Source organism: Aptenodytes patagonicus, chromosome 6 (assembly GCF_965638725.1).
Source record: "Aptenodytes patagonicus chromosome 6, bAptPat1.pri.cur, whole genome shotgun sequence".
Classification (NCBI taxonomy): Eukaryota; Metazoa; Chordata; class Aves; order Sphenisciformes; family Spheniscidae; genus Aptenodytes; species Aptenodytes patagonicus.
This window is the reverse complement of record NC_134954.1, coordinates 6,582,529-6,606,991: the sequence shown is the minus strand read 5'-3', so window position 1 is coordinate 6,606,991 and position 24,463 is coordinate 6,582,529. Positions and strand designations below refer to the sequence as shown.

At 39.1% G+C, this 24,463-nt stretch overlaps 2 protein-coding genes across 13 annotated transcripts in view; both read left to right on the top strand.

Moving 5' to 3' along the window:
- XRN1 (5'-3' exoribonuclease 1) overlaps positions 1–13,482 on the top strand; it is a 37,930-nt gene extending 24,448 nt beyond the window's left edge. The window contains exons 28-43 of one of the 5 annotated variants that reach the window (XM_076340992.1): positions 510–563; positions 1,250–1,382; positions 2,531–2,600; positions 3,770–3,995; positions 4,656–4,757; positions 5,472–5,567; positions 5,800–5,914; positions 6,439–6,503; positions 6,906–7,016; positions 7,393–7,518; positions 7,840–7,996; positions 8,295–8,473; positions 8,687–8,800; positions 8,882–9,005; positions 10,015–10,166; positions 10,369–13,482. In XM_076340992.1, the coding sequence (XP_076197107.1) occupies positions 510–563; positions 1,250–1,382; positions 2,531–2,600; positions 3,770–3,995; positions 4,656–4,757; positions 5,472–5,567; positions 5,800–5,914; positions 6,439–6,503; positions 6,906–7,016; positions 7,393–7,518; positions 7,840–7,996; positions 8,295–8,473; positions 8,687–8,800; positions 8,882–9,005; positions 10,015–10,166; positions 10,369–10,659 (2,115 nt within the window). In that variant the 3' untranslated portion in view covers positions 10,660–13,482. Of the gene's footprint in view, positions 1–506; positions 564–1,249; positions 1,383–2,530; positions 2,601–3,769; positions 3,996–4,655; positions 4,758–5,471; positions 5,568–5,799; positions 5,915–6,438; positions 6,504–6,905; positions 7,017–7,392; positions 7,519–7,839; positions 7,997–8,294; positions 8,474–8,686; positions 8,801–8,881; positions 9,006–9,653; positions 9,949–10,014; positions 10,167–10,368 lie in introns of those variants that run through there. The other 4 variants (XM_076340991.1, XM_076340990.1, XM_076340994.1 and 1 more) reach the window with 4 other exon arrangements.
- Positions 13,483–17,778: 4,296 nt separating this feature from the next.
- Positions 17,779–24,463, top strand: part of GK5 (glycerol kinase 5) — a 31,534-nt gene continuing 24,849 nt past the window's right edge. For 6 of the 8 annotated variants that reach the window (XM_076340983.1, XM_076340981.1, XM_076340980.1 and 3 more), the window contains exons 1-2: positions 20,339–20,503; positions 21,729–21,822. In XM_076340983.1, coding sequence (XP_076197098.1) covers positions 20,369–20,503; positions 21,729–21,822 — 229 coding nt within the window. In that variant the 5' untranslated portion in view covers positions 20,339–20,368. Of the gene's footprint in view, positions 17,999–20,338; positions 20,504–21,728; positions 21,823–24,463 lie in introns of those variants that run through there. The other 2 variants (XM_076340985.1, XM_076340984.1) reach the window with 2 other exon arrangements.

Below are 24,463 nucleotides of genomic sequence, written 5' to 3'. Positions count from 1 at the left end.
AGCAGCATTAGGCCATACTCCAAACTCTGCCTTTTGGTGATTTCAGAAAGGAACAGGTGTCAGTATATATTCTGAACTACTGAAGTGCTGTTTCGAAGTGCAATCCCAGCTGTTCTTCCCTTGCAATTTCTCTTTGGTATGAGGAAAATTAGAAAGTTGTTTCCTGAAGGCCACAGGTCAAAAAAGGAGCCAAGGAAATTGCTAAAGCAAAAGCTAAAGGTAAAGCCACATGAAATAATGGGCTGATTTCTTTGAAATTACTTGCAAGGACATGATAATAAAATTGGTGTGAATTCTGGAATTAGCCAAACAATGCAAAAGCTTTGGTAAGAAATCAGTCGTGTTTTAAAAAACAGACTTAGTCATCCTAAAGACTTCATGAATGCTGTATACCTTTATCTAAAAGAAACAAAAGAATTCTACATTATCTTTCAGGTTTTGTTGTACCTGAAATCCAGTGTTGGTTCCTACGCTAGTTTGTAATTATTTTCTGTCCTTTCCTTTAGCAGAGAAAGAGCAACAAGAAGGTGCGAGTAACTGTGAAACCCCATTTGCTGTACAGAGTAAGTGTTGCGAAAAGGACTTTTTTAGAAGTTACGTTGTCCAGGTTGTATTTATTTTACCTAAGCTTACCAGCTTTCAGAGAGTGGAGTTTTAGGACAGTATTGATGGAAGAAAAAGTTTTATGATGCCTTCTAGAAAATCAATTTGAGAATGGTAGTCTGTCTTTAAAAGGAGAGAATTTCTACTAACTACAAACTCTGTCATGTATTATACTGACTTTCAGTTCTTTTCTACCTTCTGTCCTTCATGCTTCTACAGTTCTTATTGGCTGTATAATGAAGGCAAAATAAAACGTACTTTCCATTTATCTCTTCTTTCCTGTTTTGCTTTTTGTTCGGTTCTTAACATATGACCAGCTGCTCATCTTGCCTGGTATTTCACAGATACCCGTGTTACTGATACAGACAGGTTACACTTGATGGTTTTATTTTGTCTAAATTGATCCCCTTGGTCTGTCTTGGATCATGTACGGCACTGCTGTATCTCGGGTAGAAGCAGTGAGTGAGAGTTGCAAGGAAAAAAAAAAGTTTGCTTTGTGTCTAAGGAGGGAAGATTCTATGTTCTGAAACAATTTTTTTTCAGAAAGTTTGTTTTATAGTGTGTTTCAGATACTGTTATAAATGCATTTTGATTGTAATCTCTATTTTGTTTGCAAACATTAACACAGTCTTTTGGTTATTGTCAGCCATTAGAACAACAGAATGGGGTTGTTCCAGATCGAGATGCAGAGTATAGGCTGTTTGACCGTGTTGTCAATGTGAGAGAGAACTTTTCCGTTCCAGTTGGTCTTCGAGGTACCATTATAGGAATTAAAGGAGGTAATATTTTCTTCATAATTGTAGCATTATAGTTATATAACAGCTCAGCTAGTGATGTGAAAGCAGGCTTCGGAAAAGTGTTTTGTATAATGGTTGTGAACGCACAGAAATTTCTCACCTATGAAGCATATGCAACTTGAAGCCGCTAACGACATATTTACTGTTTTGAATTAAACCTACAGGTATTCTATTTTACTTTCATGTGTTACACAGCTGTACTTTGAATAAGAAATTACTTACTCTTTGTTCCTTCTTAATATGAAGAAGGCAGAGAGGTCAATGAGAGAGAACACAAGCTGCAAAAAAGAAACAAAACGAAATTCTGGGAAGATACGGGCAAAGTTAAGAGGAGTAGAGATAAAAACAAAAGTATTAGCCTTAATACTTACATTGAGCATAAAATTTTATCAAATATGATTTGTCTCAAACTGTTTTATTTGGAATTTGTTTTTTACTCTGTCATACTCCATTTCTGTTAAATGGCATGGATTTATACCTTCTTTGACAATAAGATTATCCGTAAATCTATTTGAGGTAAACAAAAGGATTTACGGAATCACATTGGGTGTAGCAGTTTGAGATCTAGTAATAGAAATCGTTTTCTTACCTGGCATTTAAGTACTTGCTTTCTCATTCAGTTTGCATCCAGCAGAATCTTGAATAGACTAGACTTGAGTGCAGCTTTTTTAAAGAGGTATTCTTTTCTCCATAATGATTACATACTAGTATGACTTTAAAGGAGTATTACTCTATCATTATGCAAGAAGGTAATGTTAAAGCTGTCGGTTTCCGACTGCCTAAATGTAAAGATGCATTACATTTAGCATCTCTCTTCTGGCAGTTTCTGACAACTGTGACATACTGCTATAAATTGCAGTTCTTTTAATGCAGGTTGATAAGTTGTTGTGCATGGTACATTTCTGCTAAAAGTATATCTAAAAGGGCAGCCATATGTGACTTTGAGAAGAATTTCTGAGTTGCTGTTAATGAAATTACTCATTTAAGGCATAAGGAATTTTTTATTGCTAATTAGTTAGGTTTTGGTCTTTTCATTATTTATTGCGTAATCAATATAGATATTTACATAATTTAGATGAAAACAGCTACTGTTACATATATAGGATGACATTTTACTTCATTTTCTATAGCCAGTAGAGAAACAGATGTGCTCTTCGAAGTTTTGTTTGACGAAGAATTCCTTGGAGGCCTAACTATAAGGTTTGTGCAGGGGGTTTCATAGTCATTTCATGCTATTGGTATTGATGGCATGAAATTGTTGCCTTTGGTTTGGTTGAGTATTTTTAATGCCTCTTTTTAAAACTTTGTTTCTCAACGGTGTTGGTCAATTTTTTTCTTTTGTGTTTCTTTTTTTTCTTTGAGTAGGGATAATTTTTATGAAGCATATTATATTTTGGAAATGCTCTTTAGGCTTTTTTGCATATTTAGAAGCTTCTGATTTGTAGAAATCAAATATGAACCAGCAGAATAAAGCACTAGATCCAAATGTCTTTCTAAAACAAGTATGTAGAAAAGAGGTTGTTATCAGTATGTCTTTAACATATAGAGTAAAAAATAGTCAGTAATCATGTGTTCCTCTGAAGGAGGGACTCTGAACTATCAATAATTGATACTTAGGCGCTAAATTCTAACCACCATTAAAAATCTAAACTGTTCTTCAGGAGGTGGAGGCATGGTTAATGCTTTTGTTTCAAAAAGTGTGATAACTTTTCTGGATTTAAGTAAGCAGGTAAACTTGTAAGTGCACTAATTTACCTAGCAGGCTTCATTTTACTGTTGTTCTTAGATAAATTAAATTTTTTATGACAGAAATTAGAGGAGAATCTTACCTATTCCCTGCATTCAGCAAGCATAACACAATCCTATCCCTTGCAAGAGCGTGTCCTGTAACACAGATAATCTTCAGTGTTCAGAATCATAAAGGAAGATATAAAACTGTCTAAATGCTGCTTAACTTCAATTTATAATTCTGCTACTGGCTTCAGTTTTCATCTCAGAAAAAGAAAAGCATATTGTTTCCTGGTTCATAATTTTTTACAGAAATATTTACTACAGAACTATGCTGTAACAATTCACTCATCTTCAAAATTTCTTTGAGCTCAGCACTGAAAGGTACAGTATAAACTCACAGTAGTAGTAATTACTGTCGTCTTCTGGTTTTGACAGCCAGAGGCCAAAGGGGAGCACAATGGAATTAACGTTGTGTGTAATGGTACTAGATTTCAATATTGGATACACTTTTCAGCCTCTGCTGTTCAAACTTGAATCGTTATCTTTTGGCATAGAGGCAGCAGTGTTGTTAAGTCAGATATATTGAAATGTCAACAATAAAACTACATGAAAAAACTATGTCATTTGCTTTTCTTAAGGTGCTCACCTGCCAGAGGTTATCGTCTGCCATCAAGTGCCTTAATTAACCTGTCTCATGGTAGTCGGTCAGAAATGGGAAATCAAAAACTGACGGCCATAGTGAAACCTCAGCCAGCTGTGAATAACTACAATTCATATCCATCTGATCTGTCATCTGTATGCTCGCAAAAAGTGCATCTGGGAGGCCTCAACCATTCTCCTCGCTCTCTTTTTGTTCCTACTCAAGTAAGACTTTTCTTTCATTGGTACAAAAATGTTTTTCCATAGAAGCTGAATTATGACCATGGTTGTTATCTTCATTGATACAAAAAAAAATTAATTTTTATGTCAGTATATTAGAAGTACGATAATCCTTATTTTGGAGAAATGAGTTAATCCAATAATGAAAGGGACAAAAAGTTCCTTATTGACAGTTGTTTGGCTTTGAGTAGCTCCAGTTGCGTTTCCAAGAGGCAAGTATTTAGTTCAGAGCAGTGACATCGCATTTGGTGCCCACAAATAGTCTGTTTGGGCAGTGATGCAATTATTTCCTTGAAGCTCTGTTCCAAGTAATGCTTCTGTAGGCCAGCTTGTCCATGCTCAGAAAGAGAAGACATGATTTCCTTGTCAGTTTGGCTTCTTGGTTATGATTTACTTTGGTTGAAAATACAGTAAGGAAGGAAAAATTACAGGTGAATTGGGGCTCTCATTGGTTTAATTAAACTTTATTTTTTAATAAGTGACTTCTTTAAAGAATATTAGCTTAATGGGTAACTTCATGTTGCTGTAGGTGTGTTTGAGAAGAATTGTCTCATGTTTTCTAAGTCTATACAAGAAAAACTACTTTCTGAAAGAAAATTTAAGGCAATGAAACACTTCTGATTTTTTTTTCTCTTGATGATTTAGCAACTGAATGGAAGACAGCATTGCAATCTCAGGGCTGAAAATCAGGGCAACTCTAACTCACCCCATAAAGGATCATTTCTGAGTGGCAATCAGAAAAATAAAGTGAGTGTTCTGATTCATTCTGTATTGGACCCAAATATCTCAATATTTATTTTGGCCTCCTATTTAGAGTGGGTGTCTTTTTCTCATGATTAACAGGTAGTTTTGTTTTAGTACATCGGATGTTTTAGTCCGGATGCAGACTGGAGCAGACCTTGTCTCAGTTCTTGAATCAGTATAATATCCTGTGTTGTCCTCGTTTAGATTCTAGATTTTCAAAAGTGTGGTTTTCACGTAGCTGGGCTTCAGTTGTGTGGTAGTATATCTGTAATGTTATGAAGCAGTTGAGCCTGATTGATAAAGCCTTACAAAATAAGGCATTAATAATAAAATTTAAGAATACCGTCAGTATGAGAGCATGCTTTTGAAACCATTTTGAATTATCATCTGAGTTTAATTATACTCAGTGATCTTTCCTGTGTTAATAACTTCTGTTAATAACAAAACAAAAACAATCTCAAAACAAACTAAGCTCATTTCAGTTTAATAGTGATTCTTAGGAAAAGTTGTTACATAAACACAACTCACCACAGTAACCTATTTCATAAATTAAATACCTGCAAGTTCTACTAGTGTCAGTATGAAAATTTCTGTCGTCTGAGCACTGTTAAACTTGGACCTTAGGATTTTCAGAACGTCTTTGTATATGATTAGCTGTTCAAAAGTTGAGTTTATAGCTGCTGAGTTTGTTGGGAGTGTTGTTTCTTATTTTGTCAGGCACAGAGTAAGCAAGATGATGAATTCTGCAGCATATGGCAATCATTGCAGAGTTCTGGCAAGTCTCACCACATTCAGCAAACCATGCATGAGAAGGTTAGTATATAAACTTTAAACAGATCCCTGGGTTTAAAATAGGAAAGTACTTAATTTTATACATCAGTTCATTAGATCAGAAAACTTTCTAGTTAATGTTACAAATAAATCCTCTGGATGAAAGTGTTGTTACACAGGGTATGCATAGCTCTGGAAAGAAGTAATCATACGGGACTTATGTAAATGATAGATACATAGTTTTCTGGCTAAGGTTTGATGTTTGAAATCCTAGGGTGCAGTTCTACCTCAGGAAATCAAGCTGGGAACTGGCAATCAGTTCTATAAGCCAGGATTCAATGACAGCAGCTTTAAAGGTCAGCAAAGAAAACAGGAGCCATATAAAAAATGTAAGTACTATAATTAGAAACTTTGTTTAGGAGAACTACTTGCTTTATCTGATCTTCATTGAAATGGCTATTGAGTTTTTTGTAGTTATTGACAGAAAATAGTTTATTATAGTTATATAAACACTACATTGCACTTGTTACTGTCAAATAATGTCCCTAGTGTGCATATTAGGTTATTCCACGCTTAATCCTGAACCTTTTAATCAAGCTGTTCTGCATTATGTTGACTTTCCACCCATCTGATATAAAAACAAAACAAAAAACCCCACAGCTTTGCTTTGAAAATTTGCTTGTGATCATATTTGTAGAATATAAAATTAGATATATTATTGCATATACTTCATTTTATTTTATCCTACAAGAAAAGCATACACCAAATGACCTGTAAAGTTTGAATTAAACATTTGATGCAACCATTCAAATTAATGCAACCCTGTGTACTTGTATGGAGTTACTAATTTTTTTGAGCCTTGATTATTATTACGGTTTTTAAGAGCATTTCAAAAGAATGCATTCTTTTGTAGTTAAAGAAGATTCCAAAGTTACAAGAGGTGAAAGTCAGCCACATAATAAAATATCAAGCAAACAGGTAACTTCTTCTGTACTGAGTAAATGTATTCCCTTCTTTTCATTTTACTCTGATCTGATTCATCATTTTCCGGATTTCTCTTTAACTGGCATCTTAGTTGATTCTTTTACTAGGTAGATTTTATTTTGGAGATTTTTTTTTTCCTCTGGAGATTTTATAGATAGAAAATGAGAGAAAGTGCATAAGATGTATAGTGACGATACCAAATTATGTTCCTATTCCTCTCAGACTCTAAAAGCGATGCTGTAATGGGAAAACACAAATGCTAGGTTTTCAGTAAGCTGAAATCCTCTAAGAATATTAGCTTGTGAAAGCTATTTGCAGATGCATTTCTAACATGATTGTGTTATAATGAGTAATGGAGTATTAATATTCAATAATAAATGCTGCAGTTTATTTCAGAATTTTGCAGGTGTGAATAAGTACAATGTCAAACTTCTGAAGAGGAATGAAAGTCCCAACATGCCTGTCATTCAGAAGGCTGCAGTTGATGGTCCCTGTACAGGTGGAAAGGTAGGATCTGGATAGTTGATTTTTCTTGCGCTCTTTGAAAAACTTCAGTTTCCAGTACAACTTTGTTCCAGTTATTCCTGGTCACTTGTGTGCAAATTCATGTTTATAACAGATACAAGACAAACCTGTATAACCTTGATCATTCTTTAAATAATTCTCTGTTAGTCAATACTTGCATCTTTTTAGTATGCAAAACTTGATTTAGTCTCTGGATATCTGTTCACACTCTGAGCAGACATGACTGCGATCTGCCCAAGCTAAGAGAAAAAAATCTGAATGAGCATAAAATTAATCTCAAACTAATATACCCTTCCTCTTGCATGTGCTTGTAATACACTAAGTTGATGTACCTTTTTTTTTTTTAATTTGTTTTAAGAAGGACAATGAACTTGAAAGCCTCCTAGCTTCTTTGAAAATTTCCAAAGAAAATGAAGTGCAGACTTATTCCAAGGAAGCAAGAGCTACAAATGAAGAACATCTGTCACCACAATCATTTGCTATGGTCTGTATACTGCAGGAATCATTACATTGCAATTTAGCATCTGCTATCTTAGCATCAATGCTTCTATTTAAAGAAACTCCATGAAACCTCATACTGCCTTTTTAAACGTATTGATGAGCTTTTAATTAGCTATTCTCAAAGAAAATTAACAAACACATTTGTTTATGCTAAGATGCTGTTATCTGTGCCTTGATAAAATGTTAACTGATAGGAAAACAAAAATTCGGATTTTGTTACCGATTACGATATTCAGAGTTAAGTAAGAATGTAGTGTTATCTGAATGCCATCATGTCCCTGAATGGTTTATTTTATTTTTAAAGAAAGGAACACAGATGCTCAAAGAGATTTTGAAGATAGATGGCTCTGACCTGGAAACAAGGAATGACATGAAATCCCAAGTTAATGATGTTCCTGCTCCCCCTAGTAGACAGGATTGCCATGGAGCTGCCTTGCAATATAGACAAACAAAAAAAATGGGTATGTTTAGACATCAGCTCATAGTTCAGAGCTTCACCTTGTAGTGACATTTTAGAACATAGCTAACAGTATAGTACTGATTTTCAAAATATAGTAATAAAATGTCCATCTTTTTCAGTTCTACTTCTTTATTCAGATCTAAAAATCTCTTTATATATAGTCTCCTGTTTTTTGTTAATCAGATATGAAAATACCAGGAAAAAAATCAAATATGCTTTTTTCCTGCTAATAACAAAGTTCCTATCCATTCAGTGCAGGAAATGTTTGTGATGCAGCTTTTTTTTTTTTTCTTTGTCAGCTGCTTATATGAACAGGCCTCATAGCGCTGGAGGCCTTCAGAACACACCAGCACTAGAAACTGGAGGTCACCCTTTCGCTTGTCCACAGCCTGCGCTGTCTACTGTTTCTGAACTTTCTCGTGTTTGTTCTCTTGTTGGAATGTCGCAACCAGATTTCTCTTTCCTAAAAACACCACAGGTAAAAAGCTTTTTCTGGAAAAGTTAGTTGTCAACTTTGTTTCAACTGTCCTATATTAAACATTTGGACTGAGCACTGAAATCCATCTAAAAATAAACCTTAGCTCCTTTTGTTGCCTTTTTTGAAAACAAACAAACAAATCCTCTGTTTCTATCTCACAGTTTGTTTGTCAGCAATACAAATTCCCTCAAAAACCTTATCTCATTTTTCTAGACCATGACGGTTTGTCACATAAAATTATCAAATGGTTTGTTGGTTCATGGACCGCAGTGTCATTCTGAAGCTGAAGCAAAGGAGAAAGCTGCGCTTTTTGCTTTACAGCGTTTGGTGAGGATGCAAAGAATCTTTTAAAATCTTCATCTCTATTGCATTGTGTCTGTTTGTAATCCTCTGTTTCCTTCTTCATAGAGTTCCATAGGAGTAAACTTCCCTTTGCCTCCACCTCCGCCTCCACCAGTGTTCCCAAATTATCAACCACTGGGAGTTCCTGTACCACCTGGATCTATTCCTCCAGTATTTGCACAACCCCCTGGTAAGTATTTCACTAGTACACGTTTCAAATATTGTCATGATATCCTGTAATTGTAGTAGTTCTTTATGTGAAAATTAATGCCTTCCAGAAAGCTCCATTTTTGGTCTTTGTGTATGTAGTTGTATGTCTGAACTGCTTTGAAAACAGTTGATGAACGTCTTCTCATCAATATGCAAATTAATTCAATACAGAGAATCATGTATCTCCCGATTTATTTCTTTTCCTCAAGAATGTATTTGTCCATTCAGTCTTAGTTGGGTTTTTTGGTTTTGTTTTTTTTTCCTTCGAAACAATAGTAATTAGTTCAAAGCTGATAGTCCCAGTCCACAGAGCTCGTAAGAAATCTCTTCCTTGATTTTTACATGGACTTCCCCCCCCCGTATAGTTAATGGTTGTCCATGCATTAGTGTTTTTATTTGTTTATAACCAACTTTCACTGAAGTGCTGCATCACAATCCTGTTGAACACTGCCAAACATTAGCATGGTAAGTAACCCCCCCAAAATTGCTAAAAATCCTGGTGGCATTTCTGGTTCACGTCTATTTTGTATTCTACTAAAGCTCACATTCACAGCTAGTAATTAATGAGTCAGCACCATTGTAGTGTCCTAGTAATCCATACAGCAGCTGCTACATCTCTTTTCCTCAGGGTTTCTATATTGTTGACTTGTTTCAAAAGGATGACCTAAACTTGCAACCTTCTACTAACACAGTTCACTCGGCTAAGGATGTGAAGATCCTAAGTTATATGTGCTCTCAAATGCAGATGCCGTGACTTAGTGCTCTTAACTGTGCTGTCGTCTAGGTGTAGTTCTGTAAGAGCAGAACTGTTTGGATTTTTTTAATAATAAATAAACACTTAACTACTTTCAAGTAAATATGGAGAATATGAGGCTTTATTGGAAAGAGAAACAACAGGCAAACAAATGTAGCTGGGGTACTTTTGGGCTTTTGGGGAGTCGGTATCCTCTTTCTGAGGAAAAAGAGCTGAAAGTTACTTATTTTCACAGCTAATATAATGCCTCCATCATCTCACATGTTTGGTCCAGTGTCCTGGGGAACTCCAGTGCCTAAACATTATTATCCTGGCTCCTATCCAGGAAATGTGTCTCTTGCAGGAACTATACCAGTTGGTTCTCACAACCAGTTTATACCTCTGCAGGTAAGATTGGCAGGTTTGTCTTAATATTCTATTTTTGTAAAAAATGTGCCTACATGATGAATGCAACAACACCCTCACCGTGAAGCACTATTTAGTATTAGAAAATTATTGTAAAAAAAATTGTATGCATGTTTTCTAAAAGTGGAATATTTGCAGTTTTTTGAGAATGCATTCTGTTAAATAATATTTATTTAATTTAAAGGTAACTAAAAAAAGGGCTGCTAGCAAGAAAAACTTTGAGCTCAAGGAGTTTCAGAGTTCCCCTCGAGCTGCACCACTAAAGAATGAACAGCCAGTGTCTTCTGACCACATTCAGCAAGATAGTTCTTCAGCTCCTTTAAAATCTCCTCAAGCTGCTCAATCCACTGTTTCATTTCAAGACAATGTGGCTACTCCAAGCGTTCCTCATAACAAATCAACACCAAACACTTCCAGCAAGCGAAAGCCAAGAAAGCTGGCTGTCAATTTTGGCGCACCAAAATCTTCAGAATAAATATGGTAGCTAGGTGTATTTTATCTTTAACTCTTCCCCCCACTGTTATGTTCTATCATTTAAAAAAATCAGAAAGCTCTATTAAAAAGACCAGCCACTTTAAGTATAATATAGAATGACATACATTTTATTTGCTATGATTTTCAGGTTGTTATGAAAAGTATAAAATTTATGTTAAAACTTAATTATTTTGACTTAAATTAGCAAAAGCCAGGAAATGCTGAGTTAAGGTTACCATGCCATCCATTGTGCCTAGGTTTCTAAACAGTGGCTTACAGACTATACCGGGTAAGCAGCAATAACAGTGGCAACCTTAATTCAGAATTGCCGTGCTTTTTGGGAGGGATATGGAGCGGTAATAAGTTGGGCATCAAACATTGCTTAGTATGACATTTCGTATTCTAGCTTATTTTTAAATAGTGTAGTAAGACAGAAAGGAAAAAATTATTTTAATGCAGCTTTTATATTGGCTCTCCAGGTCCTTCTGAGTTGAATCAGTGTGACTAAAACCTAACTACAGTGGAACTGCCAAATTCACTTTAACTGTGAACTGCTAGGTTTTATACCAGAGGGCAACAACTTTACAACTTTCAAAATGTAGGTATTATTGTATCTCTAGTACTAGAGTGTCAAAAAGTGATTGCTGATGCAGAATCTATTCCAGGAGATTAACTTATAGGATGTATTGAATAAAAAAATATATTTGCAAAGTAGAGACCTCTTTGGTAAAGTACGTTTAATTTTTTTAATCTAGCAGCATTATCAATTTCATTGTTTTCTGATGATAAAATAACATAGATAGCTACTACAGATCTGCAAAGCCTCTTAAAATGCTAGTGATACCCTGATTTTTTTCTAAATTAGAAAAACGGCCAGAGTTTAAAGATGTCCATTTGTGTAGTATGGCTGTCAAAGTTACGTTTACGTAGAGTCCATTTCTCCCTCTAATAGTCTGCGCCCTGAAACCTTCTCTATGGTAGGTTATTTTTTGTTGCTAGTGACTTTTAATATTTATTTTTTAGTTTTCTGATAGAAGTTCTGTGTAGCAAAATTAAATTATCAGAAACGGTTACTATTGGTTCCATAAGAATATTCAGACAAAAAGTGGACTTGTATTTTTGGAGGGAGCTATGTTGTAAAAGAAGTAACTTCATCATTCTTAGTTCATATAGGAAAAAAAGAAGGCTCAAAGATCCCTGTACTATTTTTAACCCACTCGTACCGTTCTTATTGACATTAATAAGGCAATAATAATGTCTTATTGACATTCAGTCTAAGAGAAAATTTGAAGCCTCAGTTGGTGCTGTTTACTGACGTTGATTAAATTTCATTTTTTTCTTCTTTATTCTAACCTGTTCCAGAAAAAATACTTTTCCTCTAAGGCCCAGGAAGCTTAGAAATAAAGCATACTTTAGTGATTCATTTCGTTGCCTCCCAACAGGTTTCATGTTGGATCTGCAAGTCTGTAGACTTGCTTTCAGTTCCCTTACCTTGTTCTTTGCCTCCATTTCTTGGTGTAGTACCAAGTTTCACATTGTTACCATGTTATAGGATTTTTTTATATTGATTTCTCCGAAACAGTTATTGCCTCAGCAGTATTTGTAGAATAGCAGCAAGCCCTATAAAAAGGATCACAGAGGTAAAAACAAGGTTAAGAAATTTTACTTCACTTTACTCAGTATCACAAACCTTGTAGAATAGTCTATATACAGTCTTAAATACATTGATATTGTTGTTCCCTTCATAGCCATCTAGTCTCAAGAGGGTTTGAAGCCGTACGCCATGAAGGGAAAGTTGTACGTTTTGGTGATTTATTGTCATTAGCAACACAAGATTGACACGATGCTGACACACCAATGTTTTAGAAGTGTTTATGTGAAACTTAGTTATGGGACACAGATATTGGCCCCCCCATATCCTATATGAATTATCTGATCATCAGAGAAAAGATCTGTTTAGAAATTCCTGTGATGGAGATGAGACTACGGTAGATTCTTGCATCACAGAATGTTGACATATCTGGATAGCCAATTTATGCAGATTTTTTAGAAATAAAGTTATGAAGGACACTATACTCTTAACACTGGTAAACACAGCAATTTTTATTATTTATTACTTAGTTCAGACTAAGACTTCCTCTCCCTCTTCAAGTAGAATTGCTATATTTAGTATATATAGCTGGTTAAACACTTAATTCTGTAGCTGCTGCATATTGTATTAGTCCCTGGTTTTTAGTTTATATATTCTATGATACTGACTGCCTGGTGCCCAGTTAATTACAGTTTTACATGTCCTGGTAGATGTAACATCTGCAATGACCTATGCCGTGTCCCCTATGATTTCAGTTTTATATTTTAACAAGGTGATTATGTTTAATTCATACAGATATAAATTTAAGCATTTGTTTTTCTCATAGATATAAAGTATTTTGTAAGCACTGGAGTTTTTCATTAGATCTTATACAGAGCAGTATTTTACTAAAAATCCAAAAGGGAAGACTTTTACGTGCGCATTTTTGTAGTTTCTGGTTTTTTTAAAATAACTTTTCATTGTTTATCTGCCAAGTGAAATGTTTTAAATTTGCATATGAATGGATACAGAATGTATTTTTTGTGCTGTTTAGTGTTAAGTGTGCATTTGCAGATTTTTAGCATGTAGTTGCACAAAGGACTGTGCAAAGATATTTTAAAATATGAATATATGATACACTGAAGGAAAAACATTCATAAAAGTTAAATGCTATATAAAACTTTAATGCAATAGAATAATTTTATAAATTGTGTCTGTGTCTGCTTGGATTAAATATTGAAACAAGAAACATTACTTATTTTCACTGTTTTATTTCCAAATACTATATGGGAACTTCTGTATGCTCCAAACCAAAATTTTAATATATAAATTAAATCTCATGAAGCCCAATTTCTGTGATTCTCAGAAGCAGCAACTGCCCACCTCTGAGCTGTTTCTTGGTGGCTTTCAACTACTACTCAGTTAAAGATCTGAAGTTTGTTAAAAAGGCTGTTGGTCACTTTGCAATTAAAAGCATTTAACTAGATACTGATCTTCCAAAATTTCTTTGGCCTCTGTCACCCATTAGATTTAAAAAAAAAAAAAAAAAAAAAAAAAGCTATAGACAAGGCAGTAAGATTACTTCCCAGCAAGTTTAGTCCTAGTGCAAAACAAGGTGCAAAAACAGCTGTTGGCTGAGAAATAGGAGGAGCCATGGGTACCTGGAAATATTTGAGACCCTACTGTGAAGCCTTTTTCTGTACCTGGAGCAAAACATTGTGCTGAGATTTTTTTTCTAGAGTAAGAACAGTTACCTCATTTGTAACAAGGCTTCTGAATGAAGCATAATGACAAACTGCACTAAAACCAGTGTGATGTGTTTGAATTTCTCTGAGAGACAAACAGCAAGTTAGATTTCATAATTAGATTTCCTCATCCCCCAATAATAGCAGTTTTTTTAAATTCAGACTTGCCAAATTAATGTTATTAGAATTTACCCTTATTTTAGAGAGGGTAAATAAATTTCTTCACCTTTGTATTGTGTATATATCCCATGTGCTGAGTTTTGTCCTCTTTGACAAGTTATCTCTAAGATTATGTTCAAACTCTACTTGTTGTTCCCTTTTAAAGCATAATGAACACTGTAGTCATGCCAGGTAATTCTTGGTATCTTTGGTTGCGAGTTACGAACTTTGTTAGGATCTGCCTTTTGCTGACTGCAGCACCAGCTTTTCATGCAGAGAGGTGTTACCTTCCTTCTCACAAAATATTGTGTGAATTAGCTTGTTGAAAGCAACTAGCATAAAGAATGGAGTTACACCCTCAACGTGACCAGCTGCTGCAACTTTGTGTACCAATATTCTATAGAGAACAGCAGTCTGGTTGGTATATACATTCAAGTCATATTACTCAACATGAAGATACCAAGATACAATCTTGCATTTCTTAAGCTGTCTTCAAATTATTAGTCAATGGACTTTTAAGTACTGCAGTTACCCTGCATGGCAAGTTCTGCCTCATTGCATTCCCCATCTCAATATATAGCACTAAAGAAAATTAAAACAAATTAAGTAAAGGGATAACTAAAATGTATCAGTTTGTGCATAATAAATCTTGCATGGACACTCCCATTCAAAAACTAAGTGACTTTTGTTCAATTCAGTTTAGTTCATCTGAACTACTATATAGATGACCCCTGAGAGTGAGGAATCTCAAAGAAGGAATGGTTACTTACAGTAAGGGATTTTTTTAATGCCTTTTTTTTTTTTCTTTGAGATGTGATCTCCATATGTATTCCATAATCAGCCTTCCTTACTACTGAGAGACAGTTGTGTTCTTCTCTTTCTGTCTCTGGAAAGGGGACACAGTGACACCAAGGGCATAAGGGCAGTCTGAATACACACTCTTGGCCAAAAGAATCCAAATTCAGGTGCATGAGGACCCATGAATATTGAGACTGTAACTGATAGATATTTCGAAGAATCGGATATCATGAGGTAAGTAGCTGTTGTTTATTCACAAAAGAATCCATGGTTCCAACAACAGTTCCTTATTGCTGCCAATTTCTGACGGGGTGTTTACTCTTATTTTTCTGTAATTTACAAATTTCCTGTTTCTTCTCTGCTTTGAAAGACAATACAAATCAAAGAGAACAGAAGGAGTCACAATGCCATCAAGTGCAAACAGTGAACATGATTCCTGTTATTTGAAAGGACAGAGAAAGCATTTTTCATTAAAACTTATTATTTTTTCTGGCAAAACTTGGTCAGTAAGCGTTACTGCACAGCATTGCTTTATGAAAGTTGATAATCACCCTTAGTCCTGTATTTTGTGTAATGGCAAGAAAGACAAAGGCTGGCAATCAAAAGCCAAAATGTAATTTCTGTGCCAGTAACAATAGCAATAAAATTCAAAGTCGGCAACTTTTAGCATGTTGAGGGTACGGGGTAAAGCAAGAACTGCGATTCCAGTTCAGGTAAGTGATCTATTTCAGAGTAACCCATGCATGTTTCAGATTTAGCACTACTTTGGGACAGAACCTGATGTACTGTTGGCTCCTGATGTTTCCTCCAGTACATATTTATTTGAAACAGCTGAAATGCTTTGTGAGTCATTGAAACTTAACTCAGTAGGGTAAACGGAGAGCAGCGTAGACTGCTGGAACTTCTGAGTTTACTGAGCCTATATTGAGCTGGTTCGTTCTTCTTCTAGATTTTTCTGTGTTTAAATTTTTTCCTTTTCCTTCCCCTTGCTTTCTTTTTTAATTCCTTTTTTTTTTTAAAGTGGCTAGCTCTTATTGAAACAACAGTTCTTAAGTGCTTTTTCATCCCTTTAGCCTCTAGTATATCCATTCTCTTGTTCCTAAAGTCATTGATGGCCGTTTTCCTCTCTTTATTTTTAGATTTTTTTCCTGTGAATTTCCAGACTTTGAAATCAATGTTCTTTTAAAGAGCTGTTCAGCCCTGGATTTTCTAGGTACAAATGACCATTCCTCACATGTATGTACATACACACGCGCACACACACACATATCTATATACAGATATGGGACTCAATCTCTTATTTTCTCAAAGCTGTTCATAGTTCCGTCATTTTTAGTCCACATCATAATTCCTTAAGAGACATCCAGAGGATGATGGGCATGATGTCGTATATACGCATTGCACACCTCCAAATGTAGATATGACTTAGGATGGGTTAAAAGCATGGGCAAATAATGAAACATTAACAGAATAAGTACACCAGTTTTCCCTTCACTTGGTTTGGTAGATAAATTCTTGGCTTAAAACTTGATTGTTCTAAAGTCCACCTCATTCTCTGGCAAAGGTTACTTCTGTCGCAGAGCTGGCAGAAAGGAAGGACTGCTTGTGCGTCAGGCACAATGTAAAACCTCATGCACGTGGGCACAGTTTTGATGTGCAGTTCTCTAGTGAAAATGCTGGCTTAACCAGTCTCTTATTACTTGTTCCCACTGGATCGTGCCAAACTGTTTGTGTCACCACATTATGAGCCATATCAAGGAATTAATCTGATTGAAACTCTTTCCCCCATGTTATTTTTCAGCCTGATAGTTCGCCGTGGAGCCACAAGAACAGCTGTGTTGGTACAACAGTTCGCAGTGTAAGGGCGGGATGACTTAGCAAGAGTGGAACTGCCTAAGAAACATCCTATCGCTGCCTAAAACTCAAATCACCCACGAAGCTAACATGCTAGATTAACTGGATGTCATTGTGTGTGGTTCTGTCTGTTGACTTCAAGGAGAGTGGTAAATTCTGGCAGGGGTATGGGAGGAACTGCTGAGAATGGTCATATGGTAAATTATTGCAGCAAAATTTGCCAAAAGGTCATCGCTTTCACTTTGGGCCGTCTGTTAATTTTCCAGGCAAGGCTTAATGAATGATGTATGTGGGCTGTACCAACCAATGGAGCCATAGAAATTAGTGGGCTCTTTCTTATTTCAATGCAAACTGACTAAGGACCCTGAGGTCAATGCTTTCATAACGTTAAAACTTGTTAAAATGGTAGAGCTAAGGAAGTGGGTAAAATGGTAAATGAGAGCTTGATGAGGCAGTAGAAGGGTAGATGCATCTTGACAAAATACAGCTAAGGAAGGGAAGTTAAAGGAAAAAACACGTATTACAAGTTTTGGGTCTTGCTCTCCTAGATTCCAGTAGCTGGAATCCTGTTAGCACTGCCAGTGGCAAGTTTGATTCATACGGGAAGCCCGGGGTGAGCGAAGAGGCTCCTATGTATCAGTAGCACAACAGAAATGCACTTGAAAATACCTTTATTTAAAAGAAAAAATAAGTTACCTATTCCAAATACAGTTTAATTAATCACTTGGAAATTTTAATTAATAATCTGGTCCTAGAAAATGTTGAGATCGTGTTTTCTTTCTAGTAATTAGGTCTTCTGGATCTGTAGCACTCCCATCTCTCAAGGCCTATTTTAACCTGGATAACTGGGGCAAACCCCTCTTGCTTGGCATCCTCTGAAGTGTACTTGTTGCTGGCTGAACCATGCTGAGCGTGATGACATTGCTTACAAATATTCAATATAAATTACTCATGGTGGGGGCTTTGCCATCGCTGCCAGCGATGGAGGATCTTGTCCCTGACGTTCTGCCGTTTGGTTGGTTTTACTTAACTCTTTCCTTTGCTACAGCATTGGACAGGTCCCTGGAGTGCCTCCACTCCTTCATTTGGTTTGATATTCCAGTAAAAGATAAGACCGGTCACGCTTTCCAGAGACCAAAGAAACTGAGGATTTCGGCAGAGAAGATGCAGAAGTACGGGACGTAGCTGCTGCGGTAATTGGTATGTGACCCCAGGTGTGTGAATTCTCTGCTTTCTGAACAGTGGAAATGGCCCCTGCATGCTCTCACTCGAACAGGGAGAGTAGGGTGGTGGTAGAGGTCAGGCGGGCTTATCAGCGTTGCAGTGCAGTATAGGAGGAGGGTGTCCATACATCTTCACTTCAGACTGAATGTTCCTTGTCTGTGCTAAGATGAACTTTGGGCTTTTACCCATGCTGGCGATAAGATTTTACTCTGAGGGTGACAGAGGTTTTGGATAGACAAAGAGTGTCTGTGTGGGACTGATACTATTTATGACAAAATAACATAAGCTAATGCCAGGTAAGTCCTGTATGGACAAGCTATGCACATCTGAAAACTTGTTGCCTACTATATTGCATTGTTTTTATCGCATTGCAAACAGAACAGTAATACAAAATTTGTATTTCATAAGCTTCTCGTAAATTGAGCAATTCTAATACATGCTATATAACTGAGATGACGTATGGACTGCAACTATGCAAGTTGGTTCACGTTCCTTTTTTCCAACGTATATATGGTGTTCCTTTTCAAGATGCATCTAAATTCTTACTGACATACTAAACAGAGTTTAAGATTTGCATGAAGAAATTGGCTTATGGTCACTTCCATGCAGTGCAGTGAGTCAGAGGGGTATGTATTTGTTATGTTAAGAGCTTGTAAAAGAAAAAAGTAACCTGCACCTCCATTTTCTTTTTGAAGTTTTGCTTCATCTTGCAGTGAGATGGGCCCCACTTGTCGATACTGTAAAAACATGAAGGATGTCTAGATGCATTTTCTCAATTTTACTTAAGGCTTCTTAGTTCTTGAATGTTTGGAGAGGTTTTAGCCTTTTATACCAGTTACACATGTTGAATCTTATTTAGGGAGCTTTCTTCAGGAGTTCTAAATAGTTATTATTTACCGAAACTAACAGAGTAATTAAATTAGTTTGAAGAAAAATAGTCCTAATCAGATGTGAAGCACTTGATACCTTTCTCTGACATACATCTATTAGCTGTGTGTCAAGAGATTATAACTGGTCAAGTTATAGTCAAAGAGAATATACAAGTCAAAGAGATGATGACTTTTTAATGAGTCGTTCCTTCGGGAGGAGAGGTAAAGCAGCCATTCCTTGGCTTTCTCTTTCATGTGCCTTCAGTTCCCTGTGATCCCAACCTTTGTCCCAGTGACCTCTGCCACTGCCCGGGTGCGGTGGGGAGCCTCTCCTTATGTGGCTTCCACTGCCGTTAGCATTCCTGATTTAAAGATCCAGTGACATCAGACTGTTATCCCACGTTATACCCTTTTGTTGTTCATAGTGCAACTTCTTCTAAGAGGGGCCAAACAGAAGTGCAAGGGGAAAATATTTTCTAGGTATTTTTTGCTTTTCCTGCTCTAATTAAATGAGGAGTTAAAACTAATTGGTTAATTCTTCTAATTAAATTGGGGTTAAAACTAAATTCTACTGATACTAGTTTTGGGTTGAACATCCTGAATTTTATTGCTTAACTGAGAATATTTCTAGTTGTTCCTGTTTAAAAACCACCACCCCATCTAAGGGCAGTAGGGGAACATTTCTGTCAGTAACTCTGTTCCAACGGGAATTTTAAACGTGGTTCCCTCTATGAAGGAAAGTGATGGCACAAGAGGATTGCTGCAGATTTAAGGCTTTGTGTAATTATGTATGATTCGTTCACTGATGCTCACTACCGTCAGTGACAAACCCCTGCAGCCACCCTACCTCGCCCTTTACCACACACCTGCTCCTAGCGGACGTTTCTCCATGCGGTACAGCTGTGAGGAGGAATTGGGATTAGGCAGTATGTTCACTTGGAGTCGGTATTAGCACCGCGAGGAAATGCTCTGCTGGTGCTCGCTGAATTCTGCCTTTTAGAAACCCTTTAACCTTTGGTGTTTCATTAAAGCCTTTTACGTGCATTTGGCAAATCTATATAGAAACGGCACAGACTAAACATGGGGTTTTGTTTCGGGTGTGTTTGCTCTCTGTGTGGAGAGAGAGCTGAGAAGGGGCCGTCACCACCGGGAAACCCCCGTCGTCCCCGTCCCCCCCCCCCCACCCCGTGAGGGAGCGGGCGCGCAGGTGCCGCCGTCCCCGCCAAACCCGGCGGCAGGAAGCCGCGCCGCCCGGCCGTCCTCCCCGCGGCAGCCCACCGCTGTGCTCGCTGCCCTGACCTGCCGCAGGGCCGGAGCGCCGCGGCCGGGCCGCGGCCTGCGGAGGCCGCCCCGGGGCCCGCCCCGTCGTGGCGCGACCCGCCTCCCGCCGCCCATAGGCCCGGCCGGGCGCCCGCCCCGCGGCGGATTTCTGGCGGGCGGCGGCCGCCTGGCCGCACTCCGCGATCCCTGCGCGTCGGACCGCAGCGGGCGATGCCGTGCGGGCAGCAGGAGAGCGGCGCCGCCGCCCCCGCGCGGTACGTGGTGGGGGTGGACGTGGGCAGCACGGTGCTGAAGTGCCACGTCTATGACCGGGCGGCCGCGGTCAGAGGCTCCAGCTGCAGGAAGGTGAATCCGCGGCGGGGGGGGGGGGCAGCGGCGGGCGCGCTGCGAGGCGGCGCTCTCCACTCGCCGCTGGGCCGAGAGCTGGCCCTCCCCCGGGCGAGAGCGGCCTGAGGCGGCGTTTGCCTCCGGAGCCGTCGCCGGAGGCGGGCGCCTGCGGGCGGGGCCGATCGTGCCCGCTCTCCCCCGAGTGCCGGGAGGTTTTGCCCTGCGGCTCTCCAGGTCCCTCACCCGTGCGGCGTCCCGGGGAGGCGGCGGGTTGCCCAGGCGGGGCGCGGGTCGGGGCTCGGCATGGGAAGCGTTCACAGGTGCTCGCCCAGCTTGGCTTTCCCCGGTGCGCGGGCATCCCCTGAGCCGGGTCGGATGGGGACGTCTTCCCGAGGGCCCTCAGACCAGCCTGGGCGAAACGAAACCCCCCACCCGGCTGGGAGCCCCACGGGGATAACACCATTGCGCTCGCCCCCTTACCTCTCAGCGTTTGCTCCCGCCCACCTTTCCCTGTTGCCTTTGCTTTAGTCGTTTATCGACTAATCCCTCTCCAAACAAAACGGCTTTTGTTAGTAGGGCATAGCTGAGACTTGCGTAGGACTTGAGTTTACACACGTCCCGTTATGTAACAGCGCTGTGTAAAAGTGTTAACTTTGGAGTGTGAATTTCAGGCTCCTTTTGGTTTGCATGGCTCGTGATTTTGGGATCAAGACGATCTCTGGAATTAACTTTTTTATTGTTAGCTATTGCAACGAAAAGATGGCAGTGAGGAGAAGTGTAAGAAATCCGATGGATTTTCGGAGGTGGAAGGGGATGTTCTCAGTGGAGCTGACCCTCCCTCTCGTTGGAAGCCCATCTGGTGCGTGATCCCTGGCCTGCTGTGCCGCGCTGCTACTGAGCTGCTCGGAGGCATCGATGTCCGAGTTCAGCAGCAGAGCCAAAAGGCTCTCTGAGAAACCTAGTTTCCAGTTTGGAACCCCGAAAGGGGTTTACAGGCTCCCCAGTTCCTGAGGGTTTGGGCTTCTTTATTCCCTCTGAACCGAGGAGGTCTTCTAGAGATCACACACCCACATCCAACCATGTTTTAAAAGTGAGAAACGCTGTTGTTTCTCTTCTTGCAGTTGATTCAGAAAATTAAGAACAAAAAAAAAGCAAACCCAAATGTGTTTGCACAAACTTTCACAAGAATGCTGGTTTCTGTGAACGAGAGATCATAACAATGCTGTGTGTCTTTCATGAACAGGTGGAATCACTTTATCCTCGTCCCGGCTGGGTCGAATTAGATCCTGAAGTGCTGTGGAATCAGTTTGTTGGTGTAGTAAAAGAGGCTGTACAAGGTAATGGCTTATAAAGGTTGAGAAGTTAATTATTCATTAAAATTAGTAAAGTTAGTTAATTAGATAATAAGAGATCTTTATTTTTAAAAAGTACTGAAAATTCATCACTGAGTAACAGGTCTACAACATGCTTTAAGGCCTGTTCAATTGTTATGTAAAATAGGACACTTCAATCACTTTCTGTCTTTTAGTGAGGCCAGATTAGGTTTGAAGTAGAACCAGAAGGAGCGTGCATACTCGATTTACGTGTCAGTGACAGCGCCTTGTTGCTCTAGCTTTTTGTATATGTATCCTTCCCCAGTGTCTGTCCTCCTTCCTCCAGATGCCTCTGTGTACGAACAGAGGGTAGGCTTGTTTCCCCTTCCGATTCCCCATTATTCTACTGCTGCTTTGTGTGTGCGTATGAGTGTACGAGAATGAAAGCAGGATGCTGCATAGTTATGCTCGCTCGATTACAACCTGATGTTCCCGCTTTCCCCATTCAAACTACAAACAGTTCTCACCATCCGATTTCTGTATTACTGTTCTTTTCTATTTGTACTTTAGCCTAAAATTTCCTAGTACTCCACGCGCTAAACACGCACAACTCCCTTTTCTGCCAAACTTCTGAAGTTTTTTTCCCCCCTCCCTTTTCTGGATTCCGCTCTAACTGTGCGCTTACTCTCTACAGCTCCCACAGCTTTCCCATTATACCAGCTCCAGCATTCTGCGATCCGGCATGGATCACCTTCTGTGCCACGCTGATGCCGTGGACCTGTCGGCTGTACCCCAGCTTGCTTTCTCACAGTGCCCCAGCCTCCTTGTCATGTGTGTGTGCGTCATACTCTCTTTCAGTGCCTAAAGTTCTTCCTGTTCAGCCCTTCTTGCAGTTTGGTCTCCAAGTGTTGCTCTGCCTCCAAGCCAAAACTGCTCGTCTCTTCCTTTGGAAGGCAGCCTAGGGGACAGGGGAAGTAACCATTACCAGGTGTAAGCTGCAGCTGATTATTTTACGCTCTTGTTCTGTTTTCTCAGCAGCCACAACTGTTCTGTCACAAGAACAGCAATTCCACCTCAACCCCTAACGACCTTACTAGCTTCCTCCACTCCCATTCTGTGGGGCAAATCTCGGAAGCAAGATTTTTTCAGCTGGTTTTAAAAGGGGAAGCTTTTCTTGTGGCCAAGCTGTGTGCACTGTCAGCAAGTCATTTTTAAGTAGTTGTGTAATGTAAGTGAGCATAAGCCCACGCTGCTGTCAAAAGAAGCAGTCCACCCTCCTTTTTTACAGGGTTGTTTCAAGTCCAGAGCAGTTTCCTGAGTCAACTTGCTGTGCAGTTGTTTATGCCAGCAGAGCTTCACAAATATTTGTGCCAGCACAAGAGAGGGTGTGGTACCAGGGGCAGGAATGACTGTCTGGAAGCAGAAAGAAGGCATAGGAGCACTTCAATTTACAGGGCTTGTGCAGCTAAAACATGTGATTCCATGCGCGGGTGGATGAGCTGATGTAGTTCAGTACTACCTAAAGGTGGAAACTGCTTCTGGATGGTCCCACCCCTATCTTGCACTCTGGTACTCGTTCAACCATTCCAGGAGACAGCTTAGCTCACCAGCTTAGCTGAAAAGTATCTGTGCTTTGTCTTCTGTTTTGTTTTTCTCTTTAATGGCAGTTAGCTCTACTCTCTTTGGGGTCTAGAGAGCATGATAGTTGTCACGGGGAAAAGTGGTGGGAGTTTGCAGCCTGTGGAGATGGGGAGGAGTAAGACATGCCACTCTAATGCGCAGTGAGCTGTGGCGGTACTAGCATGGCTTTGCCTTCAGTTTAGACCCAGCTGCTACTGAAAAAAGAAATACTGCTGTTCCCAAGCCACCCACTCCCAGGTCCTCCTCCCGTACGCTCCCACTACCAGCGTAGTAGTAGTGCAGGCAGTTGGAGCAGGTAGCCTTGCGAAAGCACTGATTTAATTTTCAGCTGATGGAGGGCCTTGATACCACTGCCTGCGTGAATGCAAGGACCAGTGTAAGGGAAGGCGCCGAAGCACATGTAGAGGTCGGCGGAGCAAGAAATGTCCTTTCTCTATGAAACCCCTTCTGTAATTGTCACTCAGAGGCTGTCGGTTGTAGAGTCTGCAGTATACGCTTACGCAAATGAGTAACTTTGCACATGAAAGTTAACATAAGAACATGTATGAGCAGGACCTCCTTAACCTGTGATTTGTTCAAGTAGTGGGACTGAGAGCCCTTCAGAGTTAACAGTGCTTTGGACAAAATCATTTAAGTGGAATTTCTTAATGTATATTTTTTTCACATAATTTTGCTTCTGGAAGCACGCATGGAGGCACTTGGGAAGCTGACCAGAGTTGCTTTGAAAATAGCTGTGGACATATTTAATTATTTACAGTTATATATATTAGAAAAAATGTTCTGTAACAGTTATTTGAAGGTAAGGTTTAACAGCAAAATTGCTATATACCCAAATGTACATTTTCATACTTCTGAATTTGAAGTACACTTTGTTGCATTCAGTGATATGTGGTTTAAGCAAATTTGTTCGTAGGAATTTTGAAAGATTGCTTAAGGAATATAATATTTAAGGTGAAGACACGTCATTATTAAAGTGATGTAAAAAATCATGGCTTATTGACATTAATCTCTTTGCTGCCTACAG